The 26,689-nt window shown below is 40.7% G+C and overlaps 2 protein-coding genes across 3 annotated transcripts; both read left to right on the top strand.

Annotated features, from left to right (window-relative positions):
* The first annotated feature begins 157 nt into the window (after nt 1–157).
* Nucleotides 158–15,137, top strand: LOC117248754 (high-affinity choline transporter 1-like). 2 transcript variants are annotated; one of them, XM_078160848.1, is made up of 8 exons: nt 159–689; nt 6,496–6,612; nt 7,523–7,678; nt 8,016–8,164; nt 11,475–11,618; nt 11,977–12,130; nt 13,996–14,213; nt 14,469–15,137. In XM_078160848.1, exons 1-8 carry the CDS (start codon nt 506–508, stop codon nt 15,027–15,029), a joined length of 1,683 nt encoding a protein of 560 aa, XP_078016974.1. In that variant the 5' UTR covers nt 159–505; the 3' UTR covers nt 15,030–15,137. The 2 variants fall into 2 exon arrangements, with proteins under 2 accessions (XP_078016975.1, XP_078016974.1); XM_078160849.1 differs by lacking the exon at nt 11,475–11,618 and having other exon boundaries at nt 158–689.
* Nucleotides 15,138–18,294: 3,157 nt separating this feature from the next.
* On the top strand, nt 18,295–25,242 carry LOC117250356 (high-affinity choline transporter 1-like). The gene is made up of 8 exons (XM_033616415.2): nt 18,295–18,502; nt 19,733–19,849; nt 20,719–20,874; nt 21,832–21,980; nt 22,122–22,265; nt 22,385–22,538; nt 24,204–24,421; nt 24,542–25,242. The coding sequence occupies exons 1-8, from the start codon at nt 18,319–18,321 to the stop codon at nt 25,097–25,099; spliced, it is 1,680 nt and encodes a 559-aa protein (XP_033472306.2). The 5' UTR covers nt 18,295–18,318; the 3' UTR covers nt 25,100–25,242.
* The last annotated feature ends 1,447 nt before the right edge of the window (nt 25,243–26,689 follow it).

Below are 26,689 nucleotides of genomic sequence, written 5' to 3'. Positions count from 1 at the left end.
AAAAATTAAACTAATAGGGATGCTATGCCATAATGCTTTGTGGGAAACCCCAATTACGTCACAGAAAAAATATCGATATATATTGAGTATCGCCATTCAGCTAAAAAATATCGAGATGTGACTATTAGTCCATATCGCCCAGCCCTAGCTGACAGTGATCTGTAAATGCTGCGGGAATGATATGACTCCAGGATAATCGCCTTCGGTTGGATTTTGTCTGGATCAGAAGGATTGTTCTGCAGCTCTGGATCCGTGGTGAGTTGATTAATTGATACAATAAAAACTAGAGATTGTCTTACTTTTAGACTGAGGTAAGCCTGTGGTTACACGTGAAGTGCACGTCAGTCGATGTGAGAAATGTGTTGAAGGGAAACAGAATGCATCAGGTGTGCTTTTACTGTTGGGCGTAAATGGGATGTGTTCGAGGCGTGGTCTTTGTTCCTGAACCTAGTGAAAAAACTACATTCAGTCAGTCTGACACCAGCCAGAAGAGCAGACACTCAACATGGCTGTTAACATCCCAGGAGTAATAGCAATGGTGTTTTTCTACCTGCTGGTACTTGGGACTGGCATCTGGGCTTCTTTCAAATCCAAAAGGGAAAAGAGGAAAAGTGGAGCCCCTGGAATGGAGATGACACTGCTGGGCAACCGCAGCATTAGCCTGGTGGTGGGGATCTTCACAATGACAGGTGAGGAGAGCACAGCTGACAAAAGTAGGATGGAAACTGTGAATTATAAAGTCAGGATTATTAAGGATATAAGATATCTTTAAACTTCTTTACTGGGTAGGCTCACACTTTAGCTGAATGGCAATACTCAATATATAACAATATTTTTTCTGTGATGTAATTAGGGTTTCCCACAAAGCATTATGGCATAGCATCCCTGTTAGTTTAATTTTTTTCAGAGGCAAACCCTTAAAAAAAAAGGTCAGTTATAAGTTTAAGCCACGTGCCAAATGTCACACAGGCACCTTTATTAACAGAGGTCACTCTGCACAATATCAAAATGTTTAAAACAAATTGAACAAAAAAACTGTCTGCATATATGAAAAAATGCTCCTTGAATAAAAAAAAAAATCCATTTCCTGCATGACAAAAATACACACAGTAATTAATTTGAATACACTGTGTAAATACGCTGTGTTAAAATTTTAACAGTATCAGTAAACAGCTTTGTGATCTGAGCAGCACGTATATGACACACTCCTCGCACTTTATGGCGCTGTTGTAAGTAGTGGAAGAGATTTGTTGTGCTCAAAACTTTATCCACAATTTTTGTGGTCACAGAGCGAGGGAGGCAGAGCAGAGAGGTTGTGTGTGTGAGACAGGGACACAGGGAGAGGGAGAGGAGAAATAGGTATTCCATCAAGCAGGCTAAAGGCAAATCCAGGCTGAAATGGCCAAGTCTGGCTAATGCGAGCCAGAGTTCTGTTCCATCAAAGTGGCTAAGATTAGCTTCGCATCGGTAACCATGGAAACCATGGTTCTGGCTAAGCCTGATACATCAAGCTAAACTCCGGTTTCCGTTCCATCAACCTGAGCCACAATTCTGTTCCATCAAGGTGGTTAACCTGAATCCCAGCCTAGTAACCATGGTAACTTGTGCTGCTAGGCAATCCTGGTCTCTAGCAGGATTAAGGTGAGGATTAGCTCCATCTATGATAAGAAAATGTTCAATAGACAAGAATAGACACCTTTTTTTTTTTCTTTTTTTTTTTTCCCCCTTTATTGAACAATAAAGCGTTAACAAGCTGGTACACCTCAAATGGGACAGTGCAAAAAATACATACAAGACTAGAAAGTGTTGGTACAGACAAAAAGACAGGACAATAAAAAGAAGCAACAGAATTTAGTCAGAAGATGGGAAAAACGTTTCATAATGACCGATAAGTTTGATACTTTTACTGTTTTCAATTAAACGTCAGGATTTCATAGTGTAATCAAATTCTAAGAGGAAGGTTTTGAAATTGGGGCAAGATTGGGCAAATTTTTGTTTGTGAATGTAAAATTTAGCATGAAGGATTACAAAATTTAGTAAAAATTCAAAATCTTTGTTATTTTTGTTAGTGTAGTAGCAGATGATATCTCTTAATGTAAAGGAGTATTTGATATTGGCAGAGTTAAAAAAAAATGGAGATAAAGAGCTGACCTGAAAGCTTTTGTGATTCCACAATCAAAAAAATAAATGTAAAATAGTTTCAACACATTGGTTACAAAAAGAACATAAATCATCTATTTCAGTAAATTTGGCGATAAAACAATTAACAGGGTAAATTTTATGTAAAATTTTAAAGTGAGTTTCTTTAATTTTGTTAGAAATGCAGTATTTGTGGGGTAAAAGCCAGGTCCTTCGCCATCCAATGTCCACAATCTGAGAACTCCAAAAGAACTTCCCTCTAGGTACAGAATTGTTCTTTCTTTGAAATATTTGACGAATATGCTTATTATTACACTTTTTGTCCTTCAGTTCCAGTCCATTCAACATCAACAAAGGTTGAGCAGTTCTGTGTCCATTGAAAGTCAGATGATTTTTCACAGCATGAGACAACTCCTTTGGAATAGCCTGGATTACAGCATTAAATTCTTTGAAAGGAACAGGAAAATTATATACAGTCATAAAGCGTTCATATGTAAACATATTGTCATTCTCATCAAACAGATTAAACACAAAAAGAATATCTCTTTGACACCATTTAAATAAAGACAAAGATTTATTCCTTCTAAGTATATTACAGTTGTTCCAAAGGAAGGTTTTGTGTGGTGACAGAATGATCGGTAATTTGTTGGGTAGAAAGTTGCACTTTAAAAGAAAGGATAGGCCCCCAATTCGGTTAAAGATATGGTTCAGAATAAAGTACCAGATCGAGTCTCGATCCAACAAACATCTCCTTAGCCAATTGATTTTAAAGATATTAACAACATCATCGAAGTTCAACACTTCAAGGCCTCCCTCATCTCTGTCATTTGAAAGAACTTCTTTTTTAATTTTGTGTGATCTGTTTTTCCAAATAAAGTTTAAGAATATTTTATTAATTTGTGTGGCTGTCAAATTGTTTACAAATAGGGATAGGGAGGGATATACAAGGGGCGACAGACCTTCTGCTTTAGATAGTAGAACTCTTTCGTACATCGAAAGGTCCCTTTGCAACCAAAGATTAAAAATTGAGGTTGTTTTTTTAAATTCTATTGGAAAAGTTGAGGTGCTGTCTGGTTATATAATTTTTCGTTACATAAATGCCCAGATATTTGACTGAATCTTTAACAGGAATGTTTTCAATTGAAGAGTATTCACAGTCATGGATGGATAAAATTTCACATTTCAACATGTTTAATCTAAGGCCAGAGGCACTGGAGAACTGGTTGATCAAATTAATAGAAATAGATACTTGGTCCTTATCTCTTAAGAAAATAGTAGTATCGTCCGCCAATTGGGAAAGTTTTAATTCTTTGTCAAAAATCAAAATTCCTTTAAAGTTTATATCATTTTTAATGTGGATTGACAATAATTCGGTGACTAAAATAAATAAGAAGGGCGAGATGGGGCAGCCTTGCCGAACACCTCTGGTAATCTGAAATCTCTTAGAAGTACTCAAGTTAATAATCACTGAGCTGTTAATGTCGTTATAGAACATGGAGACAATATTAATGAACCTATTACCAAAGCCAAAAGTTTTGAGGGAGAGCAAGAGAAAGTTGGGTTCAATAGTGTCGAAGGCTTTATAAAAGTCTAGGAATAAAATGAGTGCTTAAGAGTCTACTGCGTCTGAATAATCCAAAAGGTCTAATATAAGTCTAATATTGCAGCTAATGTGTCTATTTTTCATAAACCCAGTTTGAGTTTCACTAATAATGGTGTCTAAACCTTTTTTAATCTGTTAGCATATGATAATTTGTCACCAATTTTCTATGACTGTGGAATCTTTTTCAGGTTTAGGTATAAGGGAAATTATGCCTTGTTTCATAGATGGTCATTTCGCCTTGAGTGATACATTCCTTTTACATGCCTGATAAAGGGACTCGAATGAGATCCCAAAAATGGGTGTAAAATTCAGCGGATAAACCGTCAACTCCAGGCAACAAGAACAGACACCAAAAAGACAGTTCTGCCAGTGCTTTTACACACTCACAACTGTCATGTAATGATAAATTAATATGTAGATCATAAAATATATAACATAATTAATCAAAAAACATTAACTATTAAAAAACAAATTAAAATGTAATAAAAATAAGATAATTAAAAAACACTTACAACAGTAAAGCCAAAAGCAAACTAATAAAAACAAAACTATAATAAAATGAAACTGAGGCATTAAAAAAAGATTGTATATGTACACCAAACCACATGAATATGTGATTGCCCTCCCATCCCCACCCCACTCTGTTTCAAATTGGCTCGCAAATTCACAGCCAATTAAGGTCAACTGAAAACGGCCGTATAAGGAGTGCATCCAAGAGAAGGAGAGGGACACACCCAGAGAGACACAGAGAGGCCGTTTACACGTACACAGTGATTTTGATAAACGGAGACATCTTCCTTCCTTTGTGCCCTTCGTTTACACGCAAACGGAGATTTCTCCTCTGAAAACGAGTCTTTCTAAAAACTCCGGCCAGAGTGGAGATTTTGGAAAACTCCGGTTGCGTGTTTGCATGTAAACTGAGATAAACGGAGATAAACGGAGTTATAGGCAGCTGACGTCACAGCATGCGCCGGAACCTGCGCCTGTGTCAAAAGCGCGACCTATGTTGCTATGGTGACAATGGATACATGGAAGGCTTGAGCTTCTCGTTACACTGCCACCTACAGGTTTGGCATGCTCTTGTGTATATATACACGGGTAAGTGTAAACGAAGATCTTTTTGAAAACAGAGACGGTGAAATGTCTGTATATGAAAATAGCCGGCAACATGTAAACGGCCTCAGAGACAGAGCAAGCAGGATGTTCTTATATTTTATCTTGACCTGCTGCCAAGTTCTCCTCTGGCAACTGAGATTGCTTCTGTTGAGACATAACAGTGAGGGATGAAGATGGGACACACACCGTTGTGGTTTGTCTGTTCCTCATCCTATAGCACATTTCATACATTTAAGAAGATTTTCCTTATTTTGATATAATAAGGGATAGAGCTTACAGTTGACTCCCAAATGATGAGAAATAGATAATTGATTCACTATCACCTGCATTCACTTAATAGGTTTCCTCATCTCTACTGAATTGATGGATTTGCTAAATGTCATTTTCTACAATCAATAGATAAATGTCATGTGATTATTTCCTATAAACTGATCATTTCGGAAATCTCATAATCTACAATCAATTATGTGACAAATGCGACGATTCACTAAAATAGTTTGATTAAATGCATCATGTGACATTTACATAGAAATCAGTAGATACATGTGATAAACAGTCTATCACTAATATTAATTTATGCATTTGGTGAATTTCATTAAGCATACTTGAATTGTTACATTTAATAGGTGTTCTATCTACATATATTTTGTCCCTTTGATGCGGAATTTGTATAACATGATATTATGCTGAAATGCTGAATTTTCTTTGCCACTTGCGCATTTAGCCTGTCGGCAATATTCCGCCACGCCACCTCCCTTAATTGCTGCAGTACTGCCTTTTTCATAATCATGTTCTTATAGTCCTCATACACTTCCATAAGGAGCGTTTGCTCTGCCGCAGAAAAAGCCTCTGCTCACTCCTTTCCTTTGCTTTTTGACATTTTGCAACATTTTCGGCACTTGACTAGTGTGGGCTTTTTATTTTCCCTGGGCGCGTGCATGAGGCTTAACAGGTGAGACTTGAATTAGCATCAACTGGAGCCAGCTGATTTCACTTGATGGAATGACCATGAAGCATCCCGTGTTGATTCAACTGCTCCTGGATTTACAGGCGACAAGAACTTTTTCTTTTTCTTTATTTTATCTGGTACTTATGAGATCCTGATCTCATAATTACGAGATATGGTGTCTAATTTTTTTTTATCCAGTGAATGCAATGTGCTTCCGTAAAGCCACTCATCAGCATGGTAACATTCTAGACTTAGGGGTAAACACTGACAGTGTTTCAGTATCTCTGACCATCACTGTGTGTTTTTTGGTGCCAAATTACAAACAGCAAAGACTAAAGGTGAAGTTCTGGTTCAAAAGAGATTTCTAGATGACAAGGCTGAGGCAGAGTTCTTTAACATAATAAAGAGTCAATAATCATTTGAGTCTTCATCTTCTGCTTTAAATACTGTCGTTCCACTAAAGGTTAAAGAAAGGATGACAGACAGAATTTCCTTATGGTTAAACAATAACAGTGTTGAAGAGACTAAGAGAATCTGAGGAAAACTAAGCTCACAGTTCACTGTAATATATACAAAGAAGCCATGACTGCCATAATAATACAGTTTATTATTATTATCATTGTTATCCTCTGTCCAAAAAGCTGCTGTTTGTCCACTACATTACTTGCTGTGTTTATTCATCCTCTAGCTACGTGGATTGGGGGAGGCTTCATTGTTGGAACAGCTGAGATGGTGTACACGCCCTCTATGGGACTAACCTGGGCGATCGTGATGATTACTGCATACAGCTCTTCTTTTATCATTGGTAAGAGTTTGAAATCACATCTGACAGGATACTGTATGTTTACATGTGTAACAAAACAAACATAGCCTAACAATCTCTGATCTCAAAAGACAGGAATAGGTCATTAATAATGATGCTAAGGGATTTTCTAAGAGCAGTCTCACTGTTTTCATCTCACAACAACTGTAGAAATTGTGAGGGAATGTTGAAGACACATCAGAGGTGGTTTCACGTCAACATATTCATGACTGAGCAAGCTGTTGACATCGCAACCTTGAAATGTGTACAATTAAGGAGAGTTATAACCATGATTTATTATTCATTCATTTTCTGTAACTGCTTATTCTGTTGGAGGTCAAGGGGGGGCTGTTGCCTATCCCACCTGACACTGGGCGAGAGGCAGGGTACACCCTGGACAGGTCACCAGACTATCACAGGGCTGACACATAGAGACAGACAACCATTCACACTCACATTGTCATTTCTGATTATTTTGAGTTGACTAAAATACCTTGAATTGTGAAATATCAATTAAATATAATTATTATTATGCACATTTAATGACAATTTGATCCTCTTAATAGTTGTTACTGACACTAATTAAATAGTTTTTTAAAATTAGAATAATTTATCTATTGGTAAGAATTCATAATTGATCTTACATTGATGAATTTGTTTGACCACTGAACAGAAATATTCTTGTAGCAGAAATTACCACTTTGTTTTACCAGTCTTTGCTTACAGAATTTAAAGATTACTTACTGAACCTCAGGTTGTTGTACAACTTCTGCTTTTTAAAATGTTGAAAAGCCAAAAAGAAATAAATATAAAACTTCATCTAGATGTTGTTTTTTTTCTTAAGTATTTTCCCCCTCGCTTGATTAATTGAATTTTTCTGATTGTGATGTCTTCTTTCCTCTTTCACGTGAAGCTGGCTTCGTGTTTGCAAAGCCATTGAGAGAAAGACACTGTGTGACGATGCTGGACCCTTTCCATGCCAAGTATGGAAAATCAATAACAGCTGGACTAGCCATGGTTGCTCTTTTAATGGATCTACTGTGGGTTCCCACAATACTAATTGGTTTAGGTACAGTATACAGACGAGGAAGCGCGCACATTCAAAAATAAGGATCGGGTGCTGGACAGAAAAGTCAAAACGTGTAAGATAAAGGAAAAGAAGTCTGCACACCAAAAAATCTCCAAGGCCCTTCCTCAGACCATGGTCTGAGGAAGGGCCTTGTGCCCGAAACATCACCCATCCATGCAGTGATTAAATTTTATTTGCATTGGAGCTTTTTTGGTGTGGGGACTTATTTTCCTTTATCTTACAGTATATACAGACCTGTAAGCACCATACTTCCAGGTAACAGTGTACACCAGTGTACAATGAATATCCATCCATCCATCCATTTTTTGTTTGGCAGGAGGAATTATGAGTGTGGTCCTGGATTTGTCCTACACTGTGTGCATCTGGATCTCCGCTGTCGTTGCCATTACCTACACACTGCTGGGAGGTCTCTACTCTGTGGCCTACACAGATATTATACAGCTTGTGCTCATATTTGTCAGCTTGGTAAGTTTGCTATACCTTAAGTTTTTATAGTGTCAGGCTATTTGTTTGAAGGAAACAGAAAACACTCTCACACAAGGCATCAGAAACTCCAAGGAATGTCTTTAACCCTATGGGCCCTAGGCATTTTTGGGGTATTTTTACTGCCTTTACTTCTAAGCTCATATCACAGTCATTATAAAGGCTACATACACATACTATATCTTGTTTTTTTTTTCAGGACAATGTGGGCTATCCAGATTTTCCATCATTACATGTCCTTCTATGTGCCTGTATTTTATATTAATTGTTATATCAATGAAAAAAACAAATCTGTGTGACTAAATTCTTACATTTGTACATGTATCTCACCATAGCAAGTTGGAAAATGACATATTGTGCCATATATGAAGAGGGGAGACTCTCTGGAATCTGGCAATATAAGAACCATGATGCTGGGACATTCTGTCACTTCACAGCTGTCCAAAGCATGTGGTTTGTGCCAGGCGGACATGATTGCCAGTATTTTTTCATTATTGCAAGAAATTCCATTGATTCATTCACAAATCAAAAATGTGTTTTATCTGAAAGAAACATGCAATATTTACTTCCAAGATCATAGAAAAATAGTCAACCAAGTGCAGTGATGTCCTCCAAGATAATATTTGCCAATTTGCAGTAAACAAAGTTTGTTGTTGTTTTTCAGTTTTAGTTATATACTGGGGGGGCATTTTGGGCATTGGGGGGGGGGACATGTCCCCCTCAATGTATATGGTGACTACAGCCCTGTCAGGCATGCATAACTAGGCTACAGTTGTCTGGGTGCGCAAAGGTGAAGTGCGCTGGTCTTGTCATACAAAGTTTGATGGAGTGTCAACTGGACAATAGGGAGATATTTGCATCTTGAAAGCCGGACTGCAAATGTGGATAGACAGGGAGAAACACACGCAAGCCTGAGACGTGGTAAGATACAATATTCCTCACTATATGAAGTGACTGATAACAAGATCTGTATAATGGGTTGTAAAGAAATTCGTCAGGTTTTTATTTTGTAGACAATTAATCTGGATTTATAGCATGATGGGATGACAGCACAGTGATGTGTGTGGTATCACTGGAAACCTCTGCTCCTGCACTTTCATGTGATATGCGTGGCATTTCTGTGCGAGCCTGCATTCACGAGTAATCCATCCAAGAGTAATGTGTGTGCAAAGCTGTATGAAAGCTCTGTTATACATAATTTTAATGGAACTTTATCATTCTTTTTCGCTGTGAAAACATTGGACTACCGACAAGTGCTTGGCCTTGTCGGAAAGCTACAATTCCGCTGTTTCACGTGATATGCGTGGCTTCTCTATTGATGAAAATCAATACAGAAGAACAGGTGTGAATTTGGACGCACTATGCGTTGTTTGGGCCCATAGGGTTTAAAGGAGCAATAAGCGAAATCGTTTCACCGCTAGGTTTGCTGTCATGCACTGCCTGTAGAGCAAAACAAAGTGTGTCATGAGCCACACCTTCCTCTACCCCCCCCCCCGCCTCGTCTTGCACTGCAGCACCTCCATGGACTATCACATCCAGACGGTCCTGGTGTTTCTTCCGCAGGCTCCGCTTCATTCAGCTTCACTCAGCTGCCCAATATACCCGCTGCTTCTTCCCACATTAACCTGAATAACAAACCACGGCTCGGTGCTCAGGTTGGATCCAAACGGAGAGCCTAATTGGCTGTGCTGGCAGCTGAGTGAAGTGGAGCATGAGGAGGAAGCACCGGTTAGCCCCCGCTTTCACTGCAAGCAGATTCACTCGCCACAGAGGCGAGGAAATAAAACCTAAACAGCCAACTTAGTTTAGCTTAGTTTAGCAGTTAGCGATGTCTTTCACTCATTCTCGGTCTCTGCTGTGTTTAGCTATTACCCTGCTTTCCTGTTAGCGTTAGCACTAGTCGGCTGCCACACTAACCCTCCAACTGAGCCAGGAGCCCGGGAGCCCGCCAGGCTCACGGTCTCACGGAGAAACGTTAGCATGGCAGCCAACTAGTGCTAACGCCCCTACGCTTCTCCGCCAGGCTCAGTGAGCCGGAGCCGAGAAGCGCGGGGACATTAGTATTAGCACTAGTTGACTGCCATGCTAACGTTCCGGGAGCCTGCTTAAGCGCGGGGGCGTTAGCATTAGCACTAGTCGGCTGCCATGCTAACGTTCCAACTCTTCTCCGTGAGACAGGCTCACGGGCTCACGGAGAAAGGAGAAGAGAGGAATGTTGGCATTAACTCCCAGAGTTATCACTAGAGCTACTACGGCTACTGGAGTAGCTTGCAGCTATGGAGCGTTTCTACCAGCTCTTCTATTCACTGAGCCTTGCCTCCATTTCAGCAAATATATTACATTTATTACAGGTACCATCATCATTGAAGAAGGCAGGGGAATAGCTAACGTTAAACACAGCCCGCCAGGCTGCCCGCCGGGCTACATTTTACAACGCTAATTGCAAATGTTAGCTGGGCTGCCGGGCTACTCACCTAACACAACCGTAATGCCTGACCCATTGCTGGGACCGAGCCGCTAATTACTCAAGCTCCGGACATTAACCCATGCTACGGTTGTAACATTAAATTTAATTGAATTGACATAGCGACATGTGCTTAACGTTACTGTAACACTAATTAAAACAGACATTTGACTTTATGTTGTACCTGTCCAGGAGAAGAAGAGCTAGCTCCGAGTCAGATTGTAGCCCCTTTAGCTTTTTGCAGTGCTCTCCACCTTGGAAATGCAAGGCCAATGTTAATCTGAGTTCTGTCCCTTTCTTTATCCGACAACTTCGTTGCCAACAACCGTTGTTTCTTTAGAGGTAATTTCAGATCCTGGTCGTCTTCAGGTGGACGTTCCGCTCTCTGCCATTTCACATGAACGTACATGAACGCGCAGCCGGACCGGCTTGTAAACAATGGGCTGGAGATCAACACAGAGAGAGGGTGTGTGAGGTCATGCTATACTCCAGATGAAATTACACCTCTAGTTCTTCACTAACAATTTTTTAATTCCTTCAACCTAGAAATGATGAATTTCGCTTATTGCTCCTTTAAGCATTGTGTGTGTTGGGGCATCGGTGGCTTAGTGGTAGAGCAGGTGGCCCATATACAAGGCTGTTGCCACAGCGGCCCGGGTTCGAGTCCAGCCTGTGACCCTTTGCTGCATGTCATCCCCTCTCTCTCTCCCCCTTTCACACTTAACTGTCCTATCAATTAAAGGCAAAAACACCCCCCCCCCAAAAAAAAGAAATCTTTAAAAAATCATTGTGTATGTTCATCATCTCCGTTTGTATTTGTCTCTGCAGTGGATCTGTGTTCCCTTTGTTTTGATGAACCCATACTCTTTGGACATTGGACAGACACTGACGAACAACACCTTACATGCTCCCTGGATTGGTACACTGGGGCTGAAAAGGACCTGGATAATGATTGATAATTTCTTGTTCTTTGTAAGGAAACAAAAATACGACCTGTACAAAATGTACTTGACTCCAGTCGTGATACATATCTTCTGATATGATATATATATGATATCTGAATGATGATAAATAACATAAATATTCTCACAATGGACTGTTTTCATTTTAAATAAAGAATAAGATGGAGCCTCTGTTGTAGGCACAGGCTTTTATCTGAAACAATATGTTTATAAATGTCAAGGTAGACTAACTAACTGTAGCTGCTAATTTTAAGTTTCATCTGAAAGGATGCTTCACTTCTGACAGCAGGCAGACATTTTGCAGCTTTTACCCCATGAGGATAACACATCAGTGATTAAATCAAACAAATAACTGTTCTACTTTTAAGGCACTGGGGAGTATTGGATATCAGTGCCTCCACCAGAGGACCTTGTCGGCATCTTCCACATCCACAGCCAAGATCACTTGCTTTATTGCTGCTGTCACCTTACCTACATTTGGGATACCTCCTATACTGCTTGGGGCAGCTGCTGCATCCACAGGTACGAACAGTTTCTACATATTTGGGTAAACTGGGGAAACAAAAAAGAATGTCATTATGCACCTGTAATCATGAAAGAACAATGCCTGTAAATCCCTGTAAAGAGTTAAGTCACAGAAACTAAGAAACACTCACATCTTAACTTTGCATAACTTGCTCATCAAGCCTGAGGCATTTAGTAAAAAGACACAGCAAATGTTGGGTTTTGAAACCCAGGTTGTACAATTACCATTTGAAATTAAGGGCTGGGTGCTGTAAACATCTCCTGTAATTTACATAAAAGTGGAATAGTGGGAGTGGAGATAACAACATTTCTAATGGATCACCATATCACACTGCTGCTTTCATCATTAAGCAGGGTTCCTACACAAGTATGGAAAGTATGGACAAGTATGGAAATAAATTTGATCAATTTCCAGGTATTAAAAAGTATGGAAAATGAAAAATAAAATATGGAAAAATATGTTTTCAGACAATTACCACTGTTCTAAAATATTGTTTTCTAAAATAGAAAATTAGGTATTTCCAAAAATAATTTAATCAATCCGGATCGTGTTTTATACCGGGCCAAGCAAAGTTTGTGTGAGAGCAAACGTCTCAGAAAACATACCGCCCCTTTTACCTGATTGACAAGTGGTATGTCTAGTCCGCTGCCCCATGATCCTCCTCCAGCCCCCCAGGTATCAAGTTTCACTCCAACACTGCACCTTCGACAAGAAGACGAGTTTCACGTGGTTCACAATGTGTAGATGCAAGTTTTTGGATGGATGGTTGGCCAAGGAGTCCCAATTCACACACAGAGCTAGATGCAAGCTTTGTGTGAAATCGTTTGACATCGTCAACATGGGGGAGAAGGTGATTCTGAGCCACATGAAAGGAAAAAACACCGACATCTCGTTACTGCATCGCTTGCACCCAGAGTCCCAACCTTTTTGCCTCAGCCCAGACATTGAACTTACCTGAGTTTTTATTTCCATGCCATTATGGTACTTGGCTACAATCGCCTATTAAGAATAATTAAATATGATGTGAAATATGATACACTGATATATTTACTCAGATGTCGCATATTCTCTGAAAAAAAAAAAAACAACAATGCAGAGAAGTCTGGAAATTAGGGTATGGAAAAGTATGGAATTTTGAAATTCCAAATGTGTAGGAACCCTGATTAAGCCAGATGCCAAAATATTTCTGTTCCACAATCTTCCAAATATTGAACCATTTATTCATTTATTTATTTGGATCCCCATTAGCCACAACCAGGGTAGCAACTACTCTTCCTGGAGTCCACACAATTAAACATTACGTAATAATAAAAAACTAAAAATCCTAGGAAAGGACAACAAAAGAAAACAAAACAATGAATCCACAACAAGAGAACTACTAATGCCAATAATTACAACAATGACAACAAGTACCGTCACTTTCTCTAAATAGTCAGTAAAACATTTGCTACAGCTCAAATGATATGCAAATTGATGTAATCTATATCTATGGATGACAAAACAGTGAATTTGTTGTTTTTGCATGAGGCTTAAAAAAGAGTTACACCTTCTAAATGTCTAAATAGACAGAATCAGCAACACAATATAAAATATTATTTTCTATATGAAGATTCATTTCAAGCACAAGAGAGACAAAACAGTAGGTCAATTGTAAAAAGAAGAGGGCCCAAGGTGGATCCCTGTGGCACACCCTTGGTATCAGCAAGAATATACAAGTTATTAGCATCCATATTTCTCCATACTTCTCATCACGGATTGCTTACTTTACAACTTAGTATGTACAGTAGGGACTTCTCAAAATCCCTCAAACAAATAATGTAACCATTTTTCAGTGTTTACTTTTTTTGTGTCCATGCCTCAGACTGGAACTTGACCTCCTATGGTTCTCCATCTCCATATGAACGTGGGGAATCAGTTCTAGTTCTTCCCATCACCCTGCAGCACCTCGCCCCATGGTTCGTCTCCATTATTGGTACTGGATGTGTGGCTGCTGCCGTGATGTCATCGGTTGACTCTGCGCTGCTTTCTGCATCTTCTTTGTTCACCTCAAACATATACAAGAACATTCTCAGGCCTCAGGTATAAAAAATACATATGTTCTTTCAGTTTGGTACATCACATCAAAGAAATTTTTGATATATTGTTCACGTTTGATGTTTATTTTGAAAGAAAGGGAATGGAATGCAAGGGAGTATAAATGGAATAAAGTGGCATGAGACAGAACCAAACTGGAAAGAGTTTATAAGATAAAGAAGCAGTGAGAGACATTAAAACAGAACAGTCTTCATCATTTGTTGTTAATCTGTTTTTCTTCCTCTCTACTTTCTTCTTCAGGCATCAGACAGAGAGAGTCAGTGGGTGATCCGTGCGTCTGTGTTGGTAGTGGGCTTGGTTGGTACGTTACTGTCCAACCTGAAAAACAGCATGTTGGTGTTCTGGTTCACTGGTGCTGAATTGGCCTACATCGTAATCTTCCCTCAACTTGTCTGCATCCTCTTCTTCAACATCTCAAATGGTTATGGGGCTATGATGGGTTTGCTGGTGGGATGTGTGTTGAGACTGCTCAGTGGAGAGCCCTCACTAGGATTACCACCGGTCATACACTTCCCAGGATGCACTCTTGAGGACGGTGTTTATGTCCAGTACTCTCCAGTGAAGACCATCTCCATGCTGTCTGCCATTGCTGCCATCTTGTTGTTCTCCCATCTGGTTTCTGTGCTCTTCAACAAAGGACTGCTTCCTGAGAAGTGGGATGTGTTCAAAGTGAAAGTTCCGCAATCACCACAACCACTGACACCAACAGATGCAGCCACAGAACATACTGAGAAGGAGAAATTGAATAGAAAAAACTTTCAAACTTTGGCATCAGAGCCACTGACTAGCACAAGCTTTTAGTTTCTTTTTGTACAGTCGTATGTTTTCTTGAAGCATAAAATACTGTGCACTAAATACTACTATATTGCTCATAGAACTCCAAAATAAAAATTTTTTGCACTCCTAAAATGATCCCTCTTTTTCTTAGTAGCTTTTGAGATGTACATTCATTTGATATGCACATTATGTTTTTTTAAGGTCTAAGAAAGGTTTAACACTTTTTTTCTTTCTTTAAAGCCCTTACAAGGAACTTTCATTTTGAGTTGATTTTGGCGACCCAGTGGACAAAAGCAGTAGTGTTTTGCCGGAATGAAGCCTACATTTCCCATGAGCTCTAGCGTGTATTGTCATAAAGAAGCTTATCTGGCTCGCGCATGTGTTTGTTTTGGGGATGAATGAAACAACAAGACGGGAAAACTTTGCCCCCGCTCCTATCGGGGATCCCAGCTCACCTCTGCCGCGCCCCAGGTTCACCTCTCTGGCGTAAGCGCCACTGCCACCGGGGTAATCGCAGCGGTCGGCTGGTAAGGCTGAAGGCCTGTTTGGCGAGCACTTCCATGGCTTCTTGGACTGAGTATGGAGCGGTGCCTCGCCTCTTTATTTTTTGGCACTCGCTGGACCCTGTCGACGCCTGGCTGGTACCTGTCGTCGGCCCGGATGAGGTGTTCCAGCCCCGTGGCCCCTGCTCTCCTCGTCCCCACTGGCATGGGGTGAATCTGCGCAACCTGTGGCCTCTGTGTGTGGCTCTCCGGACAGCTAACGCCGTGGACCCGCCGGCTCCTGCCAAGATTGGGCTGGTAAATGCTAGATCGCTAGCGAACAAAACGTTTATCCTGAAGGATTTCCTGACTTCCTGAGGATTGGATTTTCTCTGTGTGACTGAGACGTGGCTGACTGTTGGTGAGTCCAGTGCTTTCACAGAACTTTTACCCGATGATTGCTGCTATTTTAACTCCCCGCGGATGTCGGGTCGAGGAGGAGGAATAGCGACTATTTATAAGAGTCACTAAATGTAAGCAGCAAGGTAAGATGACGTGTGCCGTCTGAGTGCCGTAAATCGCTTTGTCCTGGAAGCGACCTGGGATGGACCCGGAGACAGTTTCCTAAAGGTATGGAAATACACTATATAGAAATAGCTTATCTTCACACCTCATTTGCTGTTGTAGGTCACACACAGACATCAGCAGAAACGAGAGACTTTTGCATATCCAGTTAAAAGTTCCTTGTAGCGGCTTAAAAAAAAAAAAAAAAACCCAATCAAAATCAGAATAATTTACATCAGATTTCTGGTCATTTGTGAGTGATGTAGCAACTGGTTTCTACAAATTAAATGTAGGGGCGTTACCAGTCAGCCCTGTATGCTTTACATCATCATGGGGGATCTCATTAAAGCTACGAGACCAGCTAGGTGATGAAAGGCACCTGTCACGGATCGATCAGGGTTCCACCACGGGCCAAACGGAAATTTGAAGTGGCTACATCTGTAAGTAGTTGCTTCAATAACTTCCAGCAAAGCTATAAAGTTCTGCTTTTTAGGGACCTCTGCCAAAGGCAGCGTTTTTGGTACGTTTATTATTATTATTATTATTATTATTATTATTATTATTATTATTATTATTATTCTTTCTTTCTTTCTTTAGTCTTTCTCCCGCCGTCTTTGGTTTGGATTTTATGGCCTCTTCAAGGTGACGTCACAAATCACACGCTTACGCCCCTGACCTAAATCCAACAGGAAGTGAGCTAGTGCCTCTGAAGGTAACATGAGCAAATGTGGAGAAATTGTCAGCTATGAGCTAGAGTGGAGAGTAGGGATGCACAGAGACGTCATTATCTGTATCTGTATTTGTATCTGTTCAACCAACAAAATTATCTGTACTCGGATAAAAACCGGAAGTGGGCGTGGCTTATGCCGGAAGTTGTGTTACATTGTATTTTCTAACTTTATATTCATTGGCAATGCAATTTCTGAGCATTCAAAGCATCAAATTGATTTAATATTGGCATATAATAATTCTGAAATATATTTCCATATCCTCATACTTCATTTTCAATAATAATGATAATAATAATAATAATAATAATTATTATTATAATCTGTTTTGCATTGGGAATAGTTTATATAAGACCTAGTTTATATAAGAATAACACTGACCAGACAATTTGAACTAGGAAAATGAAGATTTAATGAACACACTCTTTTAAACATTTTGTCACTGAGCTTTTTGTTAGGAAATAGGCTAGGCCAGTCTCTAATATGGGTCAATGAATGATCAGTTTGGACTGGGAGAGAAAACAGCTTTACAAATCAAATCCACCAGTCACTTTGAAAAGGTCAAGGAAAAATATTTGTGGCTACAGCGGGGATCAAAATAAAATTAATAAATAAAATCAACCAGCCACCCTCCTCCTCTGATAACGTAAGAACAGTCCATTATCAGTGCATAAACCAGACACATCATGCAGCCCAGTTGGTATATTTTAGTATATTCCCTAATAGACCCACAGTGGGTTAGGTGCTAACAGTCACTGGGGAGCATGACGCCAATGAAGAGGAAATTATTGGAGCTGGAGCCGGTAAACGTTATCTTGCGGTGGCCATAGTGCTCCGCTGTATTCCTGTCTGTGACCCCAATTCAACCCACAACCGGCAGGATTCGCCTTTCGTTTCTGCTGCTGGTTGAAATCTGTACTCGCACAGCGTGCTCCTGAATGATTTCTTTTGCTCACACTAAACTATTTTTAGTCGCAAATGTGAGTGAAATGCTCGCACCGTAGAGCTCTCAGCAGCCTATGGGACATAAGTAGGCTTAGCTACTGTCTAGTCTCAGCCCAGTACAGGGTCGGAGTTACACTAATACGGTCGCTGTGAATAACAGCAATGGATAATTGGATATAATGTCTGCCGGTGGAACGCGCTTTCAAAGGCATTATTAATGCCTATACGAATAGCGTATTTTTATTCAAGCACACCCCTAGTGAAGAGGGGTCTAAAATCGTCTAAAACTTTTGTCTTTAACTGTCTACGTGAGCTGGAGGCCGGAACGGCGTGAGTCCGAGGTCCCGCCCAATGCCAAGTAGTAACTTTAATGTTCAATGGTGAATGTTCCATAGGCTTAAGATGCATACATACAAGTTCTGTATGTTTGCCAAGTTATTAAACCTGCCTAAACCTGCAGCCAGCCAGAGGGTATTGTTAAACTGGGGGAGGATTCTGTTTTCCCTGTTCTGCTATGTTACCCCTGTTTTCTGTCATTCTCAGTCACTCAGTCAGTTGGACATCAGCCAGTAGAGAAGACAGTCAGCATCCATCATGGCTGTTAACATCCCAGGAGTGATAGCCATGGCGTTTTTCTACCTGTTGGTCCTTGGGACCGGCATCTGGGCTTCTTTCAAGTCCAAGAGGAAACAGAAGGAAAGTGGAGCCCCTGGAATGGAGATGACCCTGCTGGGGAACAGGAGTATCAACATGGTGGTGGGGATCTTCACAATGACAGGTGAGGAGCACACAGCTGACAAAAGTAGAGTGATTATTTAGGAAATATGTTAATAGGGATATATTAATATCTTCAGTGTTTTGTTCAGTGTGAGTGTTATATAGCTGCAAAATTTAAGATGAGATACACCTTTATTGGGGAAATTCAGTTGACATAAATATCGATTAGCGACCATCTTATGATGGGATCGCACCTGCCGCAGTGGTGATTCTGTGGCTTTAAACAAACACTGGCCAGGGGCTTAAAGTGGGAGGGCCAATAGCTCCTTCTCTAATTCCTATCCCCCTACTTCCTGCACCCTTGCTTGGACCACACCCAACTTAGAACTTGGCCCTCATTATGATCTCAATAACACACCTGTAGATCTGACTGCACCTTGCATGGTTGTGATGCTATTGCGTTGCCAAAATCTGTTCACAGACAGACAGACAGACAGACAGACGTCACGCAATAACATCCGACATACACACACACAAAATCAGAAGGTTATAATACCAGCCCCACTGTCAGAGCTCATAGACAGTATAGAAAGTAACAGAGAATTAAATAATAAGAAGTTTATTAACTAAAACAATATTACAATAAAAGTAGTCTGCTCTGTCTCTTACTTTAGAGGGCATCAGTGTTGTGATACCAGTCCAGATTGTTATCAGTTTCGATTAAGCAATAAGACTCATAGCTCAGAAAGACAACAACCTCTTACACAAAAGCACAACAAAGACAGTCAGAGTAAAACAAAAGTTCTCATTTACTGAGTTCTAAAAGCAGGCAAGGGTCGGAACCAGTCAAACTTGTCCCTGTCTGGACAAGTTTGACTGGTTGCGACCAGTCACCATAAATCTGTCCATCAGGCATGCACACACAAAGGCTGGAAAGCTAGCGCAGGTGCGAACTTGACAGACAGCCAGGAATGAGTGCCGATGGATCAATATGCAGACAATGCGAGGCTGATAGAGAAATGAGAAGCAGGCGAGTGGCTGGATGGAATGAAGCATGCAACAGAATCAAAAAGATAATTGTAACCATCATGGAGCAGGAATCATGCGGGGCTCAGTATATATCACAATCAGAAAGATATTTGCAAAGATATTTAAATTAATGTAATCAACTCTCCTCCTCTGTCAGACAAATCTCTTTACATATCATCTAAGATTTTCTCCTTTTGTCCCCTTTCCAAATAGCTGCTGTTTGTCCACTACATTACTTGCTGTGTGTTAATTCCTCCTGTAGCTACGTGGGTTGGAGGAGGCTTCATCGTTGGAACAGCTGAGATGATCTATACGCCCTCTATGGGACTAACCTGGACACTCATGATGATAATGGCGTACAGCTCATCTTTTATTATTGGTATGAGTTTGAAAGTACATGACAGGATACTGTCATATTTAACTGTCATTGTTTAATAAGTTGACACACAAAAATGACTCCATGTATCCCTGACAATACCAACAAACTTGAGTTGTGCTTGGCTGTATGGAAGCTAAACAGTAAAGCAGGAAGAAATTAAATAATGACTCACTAAGACAGCACATTTAAGATCACAGAATTTACAGAACACGTATGCCTGATTTATACTGATGTGGAAAGAGCTTCCAGAACCACAGAGACATGCCAAAACATGTGACTACATGCCAGGCATTGCAGACACCACAGATTTTTCTTGGAATATATAAACTGGGAGGAGATTTATGAACAAGTACCTCACATCTGTTACAACAGCCAGGACAAGCATGGACCAGTTTGAAGAGCGGCTAGCAAAGCAAGTTAGACGATGTCGTCACTTGTATGATCCCTCCTCTAAAGATGATTTAACCCAAAAAAAGAGAGCAATATAGCAAGTGAACTGGAAAATGGAAGCTTCTGATAGACAAATTAATAAGAAAAAAATGTTTGCATAATGTTGGGGGAATGCAAGGGATGAGAAGGTGCTGGCCTAGTAATGCTGTCCTGGCATCTCTATGGAGCCAACCAGAAAACAATCATACTGTTTACTAACAGTCAAGGGATCTATACATGCCTAAACTCCGTGAGGTGAGCCTGCAAAGAATGCATGGTCACACAACAACAGATGTATAAATTGCACTTTACTGTACCTCAGGGTGTTATGTTACATTTGAATGTTTCTTTCTCTTGTGTTCGGTGTGTCCCATCCTTTGATTATTATTTTTGTTTTCTAATTTGTTTTCTAATAATCTTCTGACCTCTTTTACATCAAGCTGGCTCAGTGTTTGCAAAGCCTCTGAGAGAAAGAAACTGTGTGACCATGCTGGACCCTTTCCATGCCAAGTATGGAAAAGCACTAACAGGTGGACTGAGCCTGGCTTCACTTTGTGTAGATGCACTCATGGTGACCACAACACTAATTGGATTAGGTGCGGTATATGCATATATGCAATTCTCTTTAATATATACACATTTTTGTCACTGCTTTTATCATGTCAGTAAAATAAATGTAGCCATGAATGTAAATTTCCTGTTATACTGCTTAATTTCCCATTTGTATGCACTGTGATTTTGGATGGCTGTGTCGCTAAATATTACCGCGAAGTCCTGCTGCCTGCTGCATGTTTGGTAATTCTTTGTCACAGCTCAAGTAAGCAGGGTAACAGGAATAAGACCCAAACACAGTCTACTATGCAGACTGATACAGTTCAGGGACTTATCAATCACATAAAAGGGTATATAGTATAGTTTATGGACTCATGAGCAAGATCATGTGTCCATAAAAGGTCAGGTGGTCAGGTCCAGTTTAAATTTCAGGTCAGGGTATCAAAACAGTTGCTAATTTATTTTCCTTCAATTCATTAATTGACTAATAGTTCCAGTTGTAGGCCTACTCATATGTGTTTTATGTTTTCTGTGCAAAAATATTTATTGGTAAAGTAACTAGTATCTAAAGCTGTCAGAGAAATGCAGTGGAGTAGAAGTAGAAAGTGGCATAAGGAGAAAAGACTCGGATTTGTACTTACAGTATCTAAGTTAATGTATTTAGTTACATTCCACCAATTGGTGCAACTTATTTTGTCTTTATGAGTCTGAGAGGATAACGTGACTTGCTTGATTCTCACCACAGTGACTCAGGACTTGGTTAAGGCTTGAAGGTTAAGATTTAAGACTTGCACATGAGTGACATACTACCACCTCTGGCAGATACTGTCTTCTCTGAAAGACACACAAACTACTGCCAACTACAAGCAAATGAGGACAACAGTACTTCAGTACTTAGGAAGGAGCTAATCAAATTGCAGGGGTGCACCAGGCAATCAGTCCTGCTTGACATCAAATTTGTGCCAAATCCACTGCAAGTCTTCGATATAATGTGTTTGCAGGAGGAACCATGAGTGTGGTCCTGGATTTGTCCTACACTGTGTGCATCTGGATCTCTGCTGCCGTTGCCATTACCTACACACTGCTGGGAGGTCTCTACTCTGTGGCCTACACAGATATTATACAGCTTGTGCTCATATTTGTCAGCTTGGTGAGTTTTCTATACTTTAAGTTTTAGAAGTTCCAGGCTTATTATTTTGCTAAAAAACTGCTACATAAGGCATCAAAATCTCCAAATACTTCTTTAAAAGTCGTGTGTGTTTGTGATTACTATTTGTATTTGTTTCTGCAGTGGATCTGTGTTCCCTTTGTTTTGATGAACCCACACTCCTTGGACATTGGTGAGACGCTGAGGAACAACACCTTACATGCTCCTTGGCTTGGTAGACCGGGGCTGAAAAAGACCTGGATAATGATGGACGATTTCTTATTCTTTGTAAGGAAACAGCATATATACTTACAGTATATTGAAAGCAATTCCCAACAGGCTTGATAGATATCTTCACAATGACACACAAGTGATTAAATTAACCAACTAACTGTTTTACTTTTAAGGCACTGGGGAGTATGGGATATCAGTGCTTCCACCAGAGGACCTTGTCTGCATCTTCCACGTCCACAGCAAAGGTCATGTGTCTTATTGCTGCTTTCGTGTTACTTATATTTGGGATACCTCCAGTACTGCTCGGGGCAGCTGCTGCATCCACAGGTATGAACAGTTTCTACATGCTGGTAAATCTGGAAAATTGATGTCTATATTCTCATCTTGCAAAGACAAACTTAACATAAAAGTCAAGGAAGACTGTCCATCTGGAAGGTCTGTGGCAGCCACTTTACCCTCCGCTGAAGTGTCTCTGAGTGAGGTTCTGGTGTCACTGCTGGTCTCTTATCTCTTAGTGGAGGGGCAAGAAATTCCACTCAGGTACCAGGAAAGTACTTGAAATTTGGTCTTTAACTGCAAACAAGCAGGCCTGTAATTTAATGATTTGGAAATGATAATCTGCCTTCAATGGGCACATAGAGCTAAGTATCATGAGCATACCAGATGCAAACTGATTCCATGACTGTGTCTCATTTGGCCAAAAGGTGAGATGTAAAGAGAGAAAAATTGAGGGTCAAGAACAGAACACTGAGGTCCCTATTCACATGATAAAATATCAATGTAAAGATGTGTATGAAACACAGTGTTTTCTTAGATAGGTTAGATTTAGAGATGCCAAATTGTCAAATGCCAAAACAAGTGACAAGTGGTTTCAAAAACTGCACTGAGATCCAGAAACATAAGCACAGAGATGAAATCTAAATCTATAGTGAGCACAACATCATTATGACTTTGTTTTGGTGTAGTGGCAAGCCCTGAAAGCAGGTTACAAGGCTTAAAAAATGCTATTAATTATATACAATCCAATAGTTGCTTAGATAATTCATCCTGGATCAAAATAATAGATAGTCTGACCAAATGGCATTGCCATAACGTGATCCACCTGTAGGGTGGCCAAAAAGTCGAAGTTAAAAAGAACGATCAATTGAATCAAAGAGTGTTAGTGTGATGTGCAATTATCCTGAACACTGGAGCACCCCAGGGCTGTGTTTTGAGCCCCCTGATGTACTTCCTGTACACACATGATTGTCTAGCCACTGTGGACTCTAACATCATCATCAAGTCAAAATGAAAAAGCCTAACTGAAATAAGCAGAGCACCTAACCCGCTGGTGTTAAGACAACAACCTACTACTAAATGTCAACAAAACTAAGGAGATGATAGTCAACTTTTGGAAGAAGCAGTAAAGGAACTCTCCCCATCTTAATATCAACGGGTCCTTGTTGAGAGGGCGGACAGATTCAAGTATCTTGATGTGCATATTACCAAGGGCCTGATCTGGGAGCTGCAGACTGACTCAGTGGTGAGAACAGCAGGGCAGAAACTGTTTCACCTCAAATGCTTGAGAAAATTACAGGTACCCCCTCAAACACTGAGGAATTTCTACTCCACCATCGAGAGCATCCTAAGGGAGAACATCAAGACCCCATGTAAGACCCTGTTTGGCTGAACATACAATAGGTGCTGCTCTACCTTGCATAAAGGATGTTTACACCAGGTGCCGCAATAATACGTTTAGGAGATCCCAACCACCTGCCTGCTGAGGTCAGGAAGAAGATATGGCTACAGCAGGCCAGCACTGAGGGGGCCAAGAGGAGGTTCTTCCTTCAAGTTCTACCCTCATGTCGAAAGGATCTGTGATGAAGACACTACTGAAACTCCCCCATGTGTCATGGGACAAATAATTTATTTGACTGACTGTTAACTGGGGTCTGGGGCATGTTTGAACGCTGCCATTCTTCATTGTTTCCTCCTTTTGTGTCCATGCCTCAGACTGGAACCTGACCTCCTATGGTTCTCCATCTCCATATGAACGTGGGGAATCAGCTATAGTTCTTCCCATCACCCTGCAGCACCTCACCCCGGCCTTTGTCTCCATTATTGGTACTGGATGTGTGGCCGCTGCTGTGATGTCGTCAGCTGACTCTGCATTGCTTTCTGCAGCTTCTGTCTTCACCTCCAACATATACAAGAACATCCTGAGGCCTCAGGTGAAAATCTTCATGTGTTCCCTCTATTTGTTACATCACAACAGGAAATCTGACTACACTATTTGCTATTGTAGAGGCATGGCATTTATTTTGAAAGTGATTCTCTACTGTCTTTTTCAGGCATCAGAGAGAGAGACTCAGTGGGTGATCCGTGCTTCTGTGTTGGTAGTGGGCTTGATTAGTACATCGCTGACCAACCTGAGAAACAGCATCCTAACATTTTGGTTCACTGGTGCTGAAGTGGCCTACATTGTAATCTTCCCTCAACTCGTTTGCGTCCTCTTCTTCAACATCTCCAATGGTTACGGGGCTGTTATTGGTTTGCTGGTGGGATGTGTGTTGAGACTGCTCAGTGGAGAGCCCTCACTAGGATTACCACCAGTCATACACTTCCCAGGATGCACTCTTGAGGATGGTGTTTATGTCCAGTACTCTCCAGTGAAGACCATCTCCATGCTGTCTGCCACTGCTGCCATCTTGTTGTTCTCCTATCTGGTTTCTGTGCTCTTCAACAAAGGGCTGCTTCCTGAGAAGTGGGATGTGTTCAAAGTGAAAGCTCAGCAGTCACCACAACCACTGACACCAACAGATGAATCAGAACATAATGAAAAGGAGAAATTAAACAGAAGCAACTCTCAGACAGCAGCATCAGAGCCAATGATTAACACAAGCTGTTAGTGCTTCTGTGTGTACAGCAGTATCTGTTTTCTAGAAGAATAATATGGACTAAATATAGAGTAAAACTAAAAGTAGCCAACGTCACTCTGGATATTACTGCAACCAAAACATGCATGTTTTGATGCCTAAAATTATAATTCATTTCTGATTCAGTCTTTTATTTTATGAAAAAAAATATATATAAAGAGTATGAATTTAATTCTACTTGCATTAAAGGGATAGTGCACCCAAAATTGAAAATTCAGCCATTATCTACTCACCTATATGCCGATGGAGGCCCTGGTGAAGTTTTAGAGTGCTCACATCTCTTGCGGAGATCGGCGGGGGGAGCGGCTAGCACACCTAATGGCAGACGGCACCCCAGACTAACATCCAAGAACACAAAATTGAATCCACAGAGTATCTCCATACTGCTCATCCATAATGATCCAAGTGTGCTGCAGCCACGACATAAAAAGTTGTTTTGAAAAACGTCATATGAACTCTGTTTTTAGCCTCACTCTAGCATGTAGCTCTGACTGCTTCTCTGTGCTCTGCTTTGCTCACCCGTGACACGTGCACCGTAGGGGAAGACAACGGTAGCCACAGTCGCTAAAAGATAATTTGCACTATGGTCTTTTAGCAAAGGACAGCCCAGCATGTCTGAAGACTTTGCAGTTGAGGAGGAACAGCATTTCTTTGTTGAGCCGTATTTCTTTGAGCCCAAGTATACGCACGGAACTCAGGCTACTGGACGAAGCAGCCGCCGCAGCTCATGAGCCTAACCCTCAGCCAGCCGCAGAATACCGGAGTCCAGCACTGGAAACCTGGTGGTGTAGTTGTTTCAAATGCAAAGCAATGCCAAAGGACGAGGAAAGTCTTTGCTGCTCACACTGGGAATTGGCGATGCCTGCACTTGAGAATCTGGACATCAGTACTGACGAGAGTGTTGCTCTTCAGAGACCGTGCATCACCGATCACCCTGAGCGCGCACACGTGAGCGCGGAGCACAGAGAAGCAGTCAGAGCTACAGGCTACAGTGAGGCTAAAAACAGAGTTCATATGACGTTTTTCGAAACAACTTTTTATGTCGCGGCTGCAGCATACTTGGATCACTACAGATGAACAGTATGGAGATACTTTGTGGATTCAATTTTGTGTTCTTGGACGTTAGTCTGGGGCGCCGTCTGCCATTAGGTGTGCTGCCCATTCCCCCCGTCGATCTCCGCAAGGGATGTGAGGACTCTAAAACTTCACCAGGGCCTCCATCGGCATATGGGTGAGTAGATGATGGCTGAATTTTCATTTTTGGGTGCACTATCCCTTTAAGGTATCTTGTATTTGTAAATACATTCTATTATGATCTTTTTTTTTTTTTTTGCAGTCAGCCCCTGGGACAAATTGACAGCAATGTGGATTTACGATACAAATATTTCTACAAAGAATATGATCCCAATGCATTGTGTTGTATAGATATTATAATGTTGTTATCATGCTATATTAATTAAAAAAAATACTACAGAGAGACATAAGTGGTGTGTAAATTATTTCAGGTCGTACCTATGAATTTCATTTTCAGTGAGATGTGAAATTTTGTCCTATCTTTGTTAT

The sequence above is a fragment of the Epinephelus lanceolatus genome, chromosome 17, assembly GCF_041903045.1.
Source record: "Epinephelus lanceolatus isolate andai-2023 chromosome 17, ASM4190304v1, whole genome shotgun sequence".
In the NCBI taxonomy this organism is placed as follows: Eukaryota; Metazoa; Chordata; class Actinopteri; order Perciformes; family Serranidae; genus Epinephelus; species Epinephelus lanceolatus.
The sequence above is the reverse complement of the archived record's forward strand: the minus strand, read 5'-3'. Positions and strand labels throughout refer to the sequence as shown.

Excerpts from the sequence above, each read along its gene's own strand:
- LOC117248754 (XM_078160848.1), top strand. The coding sequence starts at position 506 with ATGGCTGTTAACATCCCAGGAGTAATAGCAATGGTGTTTTTCTACCTG. Across the intron at positions 7,679-8,015 it reads CACAATACTAATTGGTTTAG|GAGGAATTATGAGTGTGGTC; the intron begins GTACAGTATACA and ends TTTGTTTGGCAG. Across the intron at positions 14,214-14,468 it reads AGAACATTCTCAGGCCTCAG|GCATCAGACAGAGAGAGTCA; the intron begins GTATAAAAAATA and ends TTTCTTCTTCAG.
- LOC117250356 (XM_033616415.2), top strand. The coding sequence starts at position 18,319 with ATGGCTGTTAACATCCCAGGAGTGATAGCCATGGCGTTTTTCTACCTG. Across the intron at positions 21,981-22,121 it reads TGCTCATATTTGTCAGCTTG|TGGATCTGTGTTCCCTTTGT; the intron begins GTGAGTTTTCTA and ends TTGTTTCTGCAG. Across the intron at positions 22,539-24,203 it reads GGCAGCTGCTGCATCCACAG|ACTGGAACCTGACCTCCTAT; the intron begins GTATGAACAGTT and ends TCCATGCCTCAG.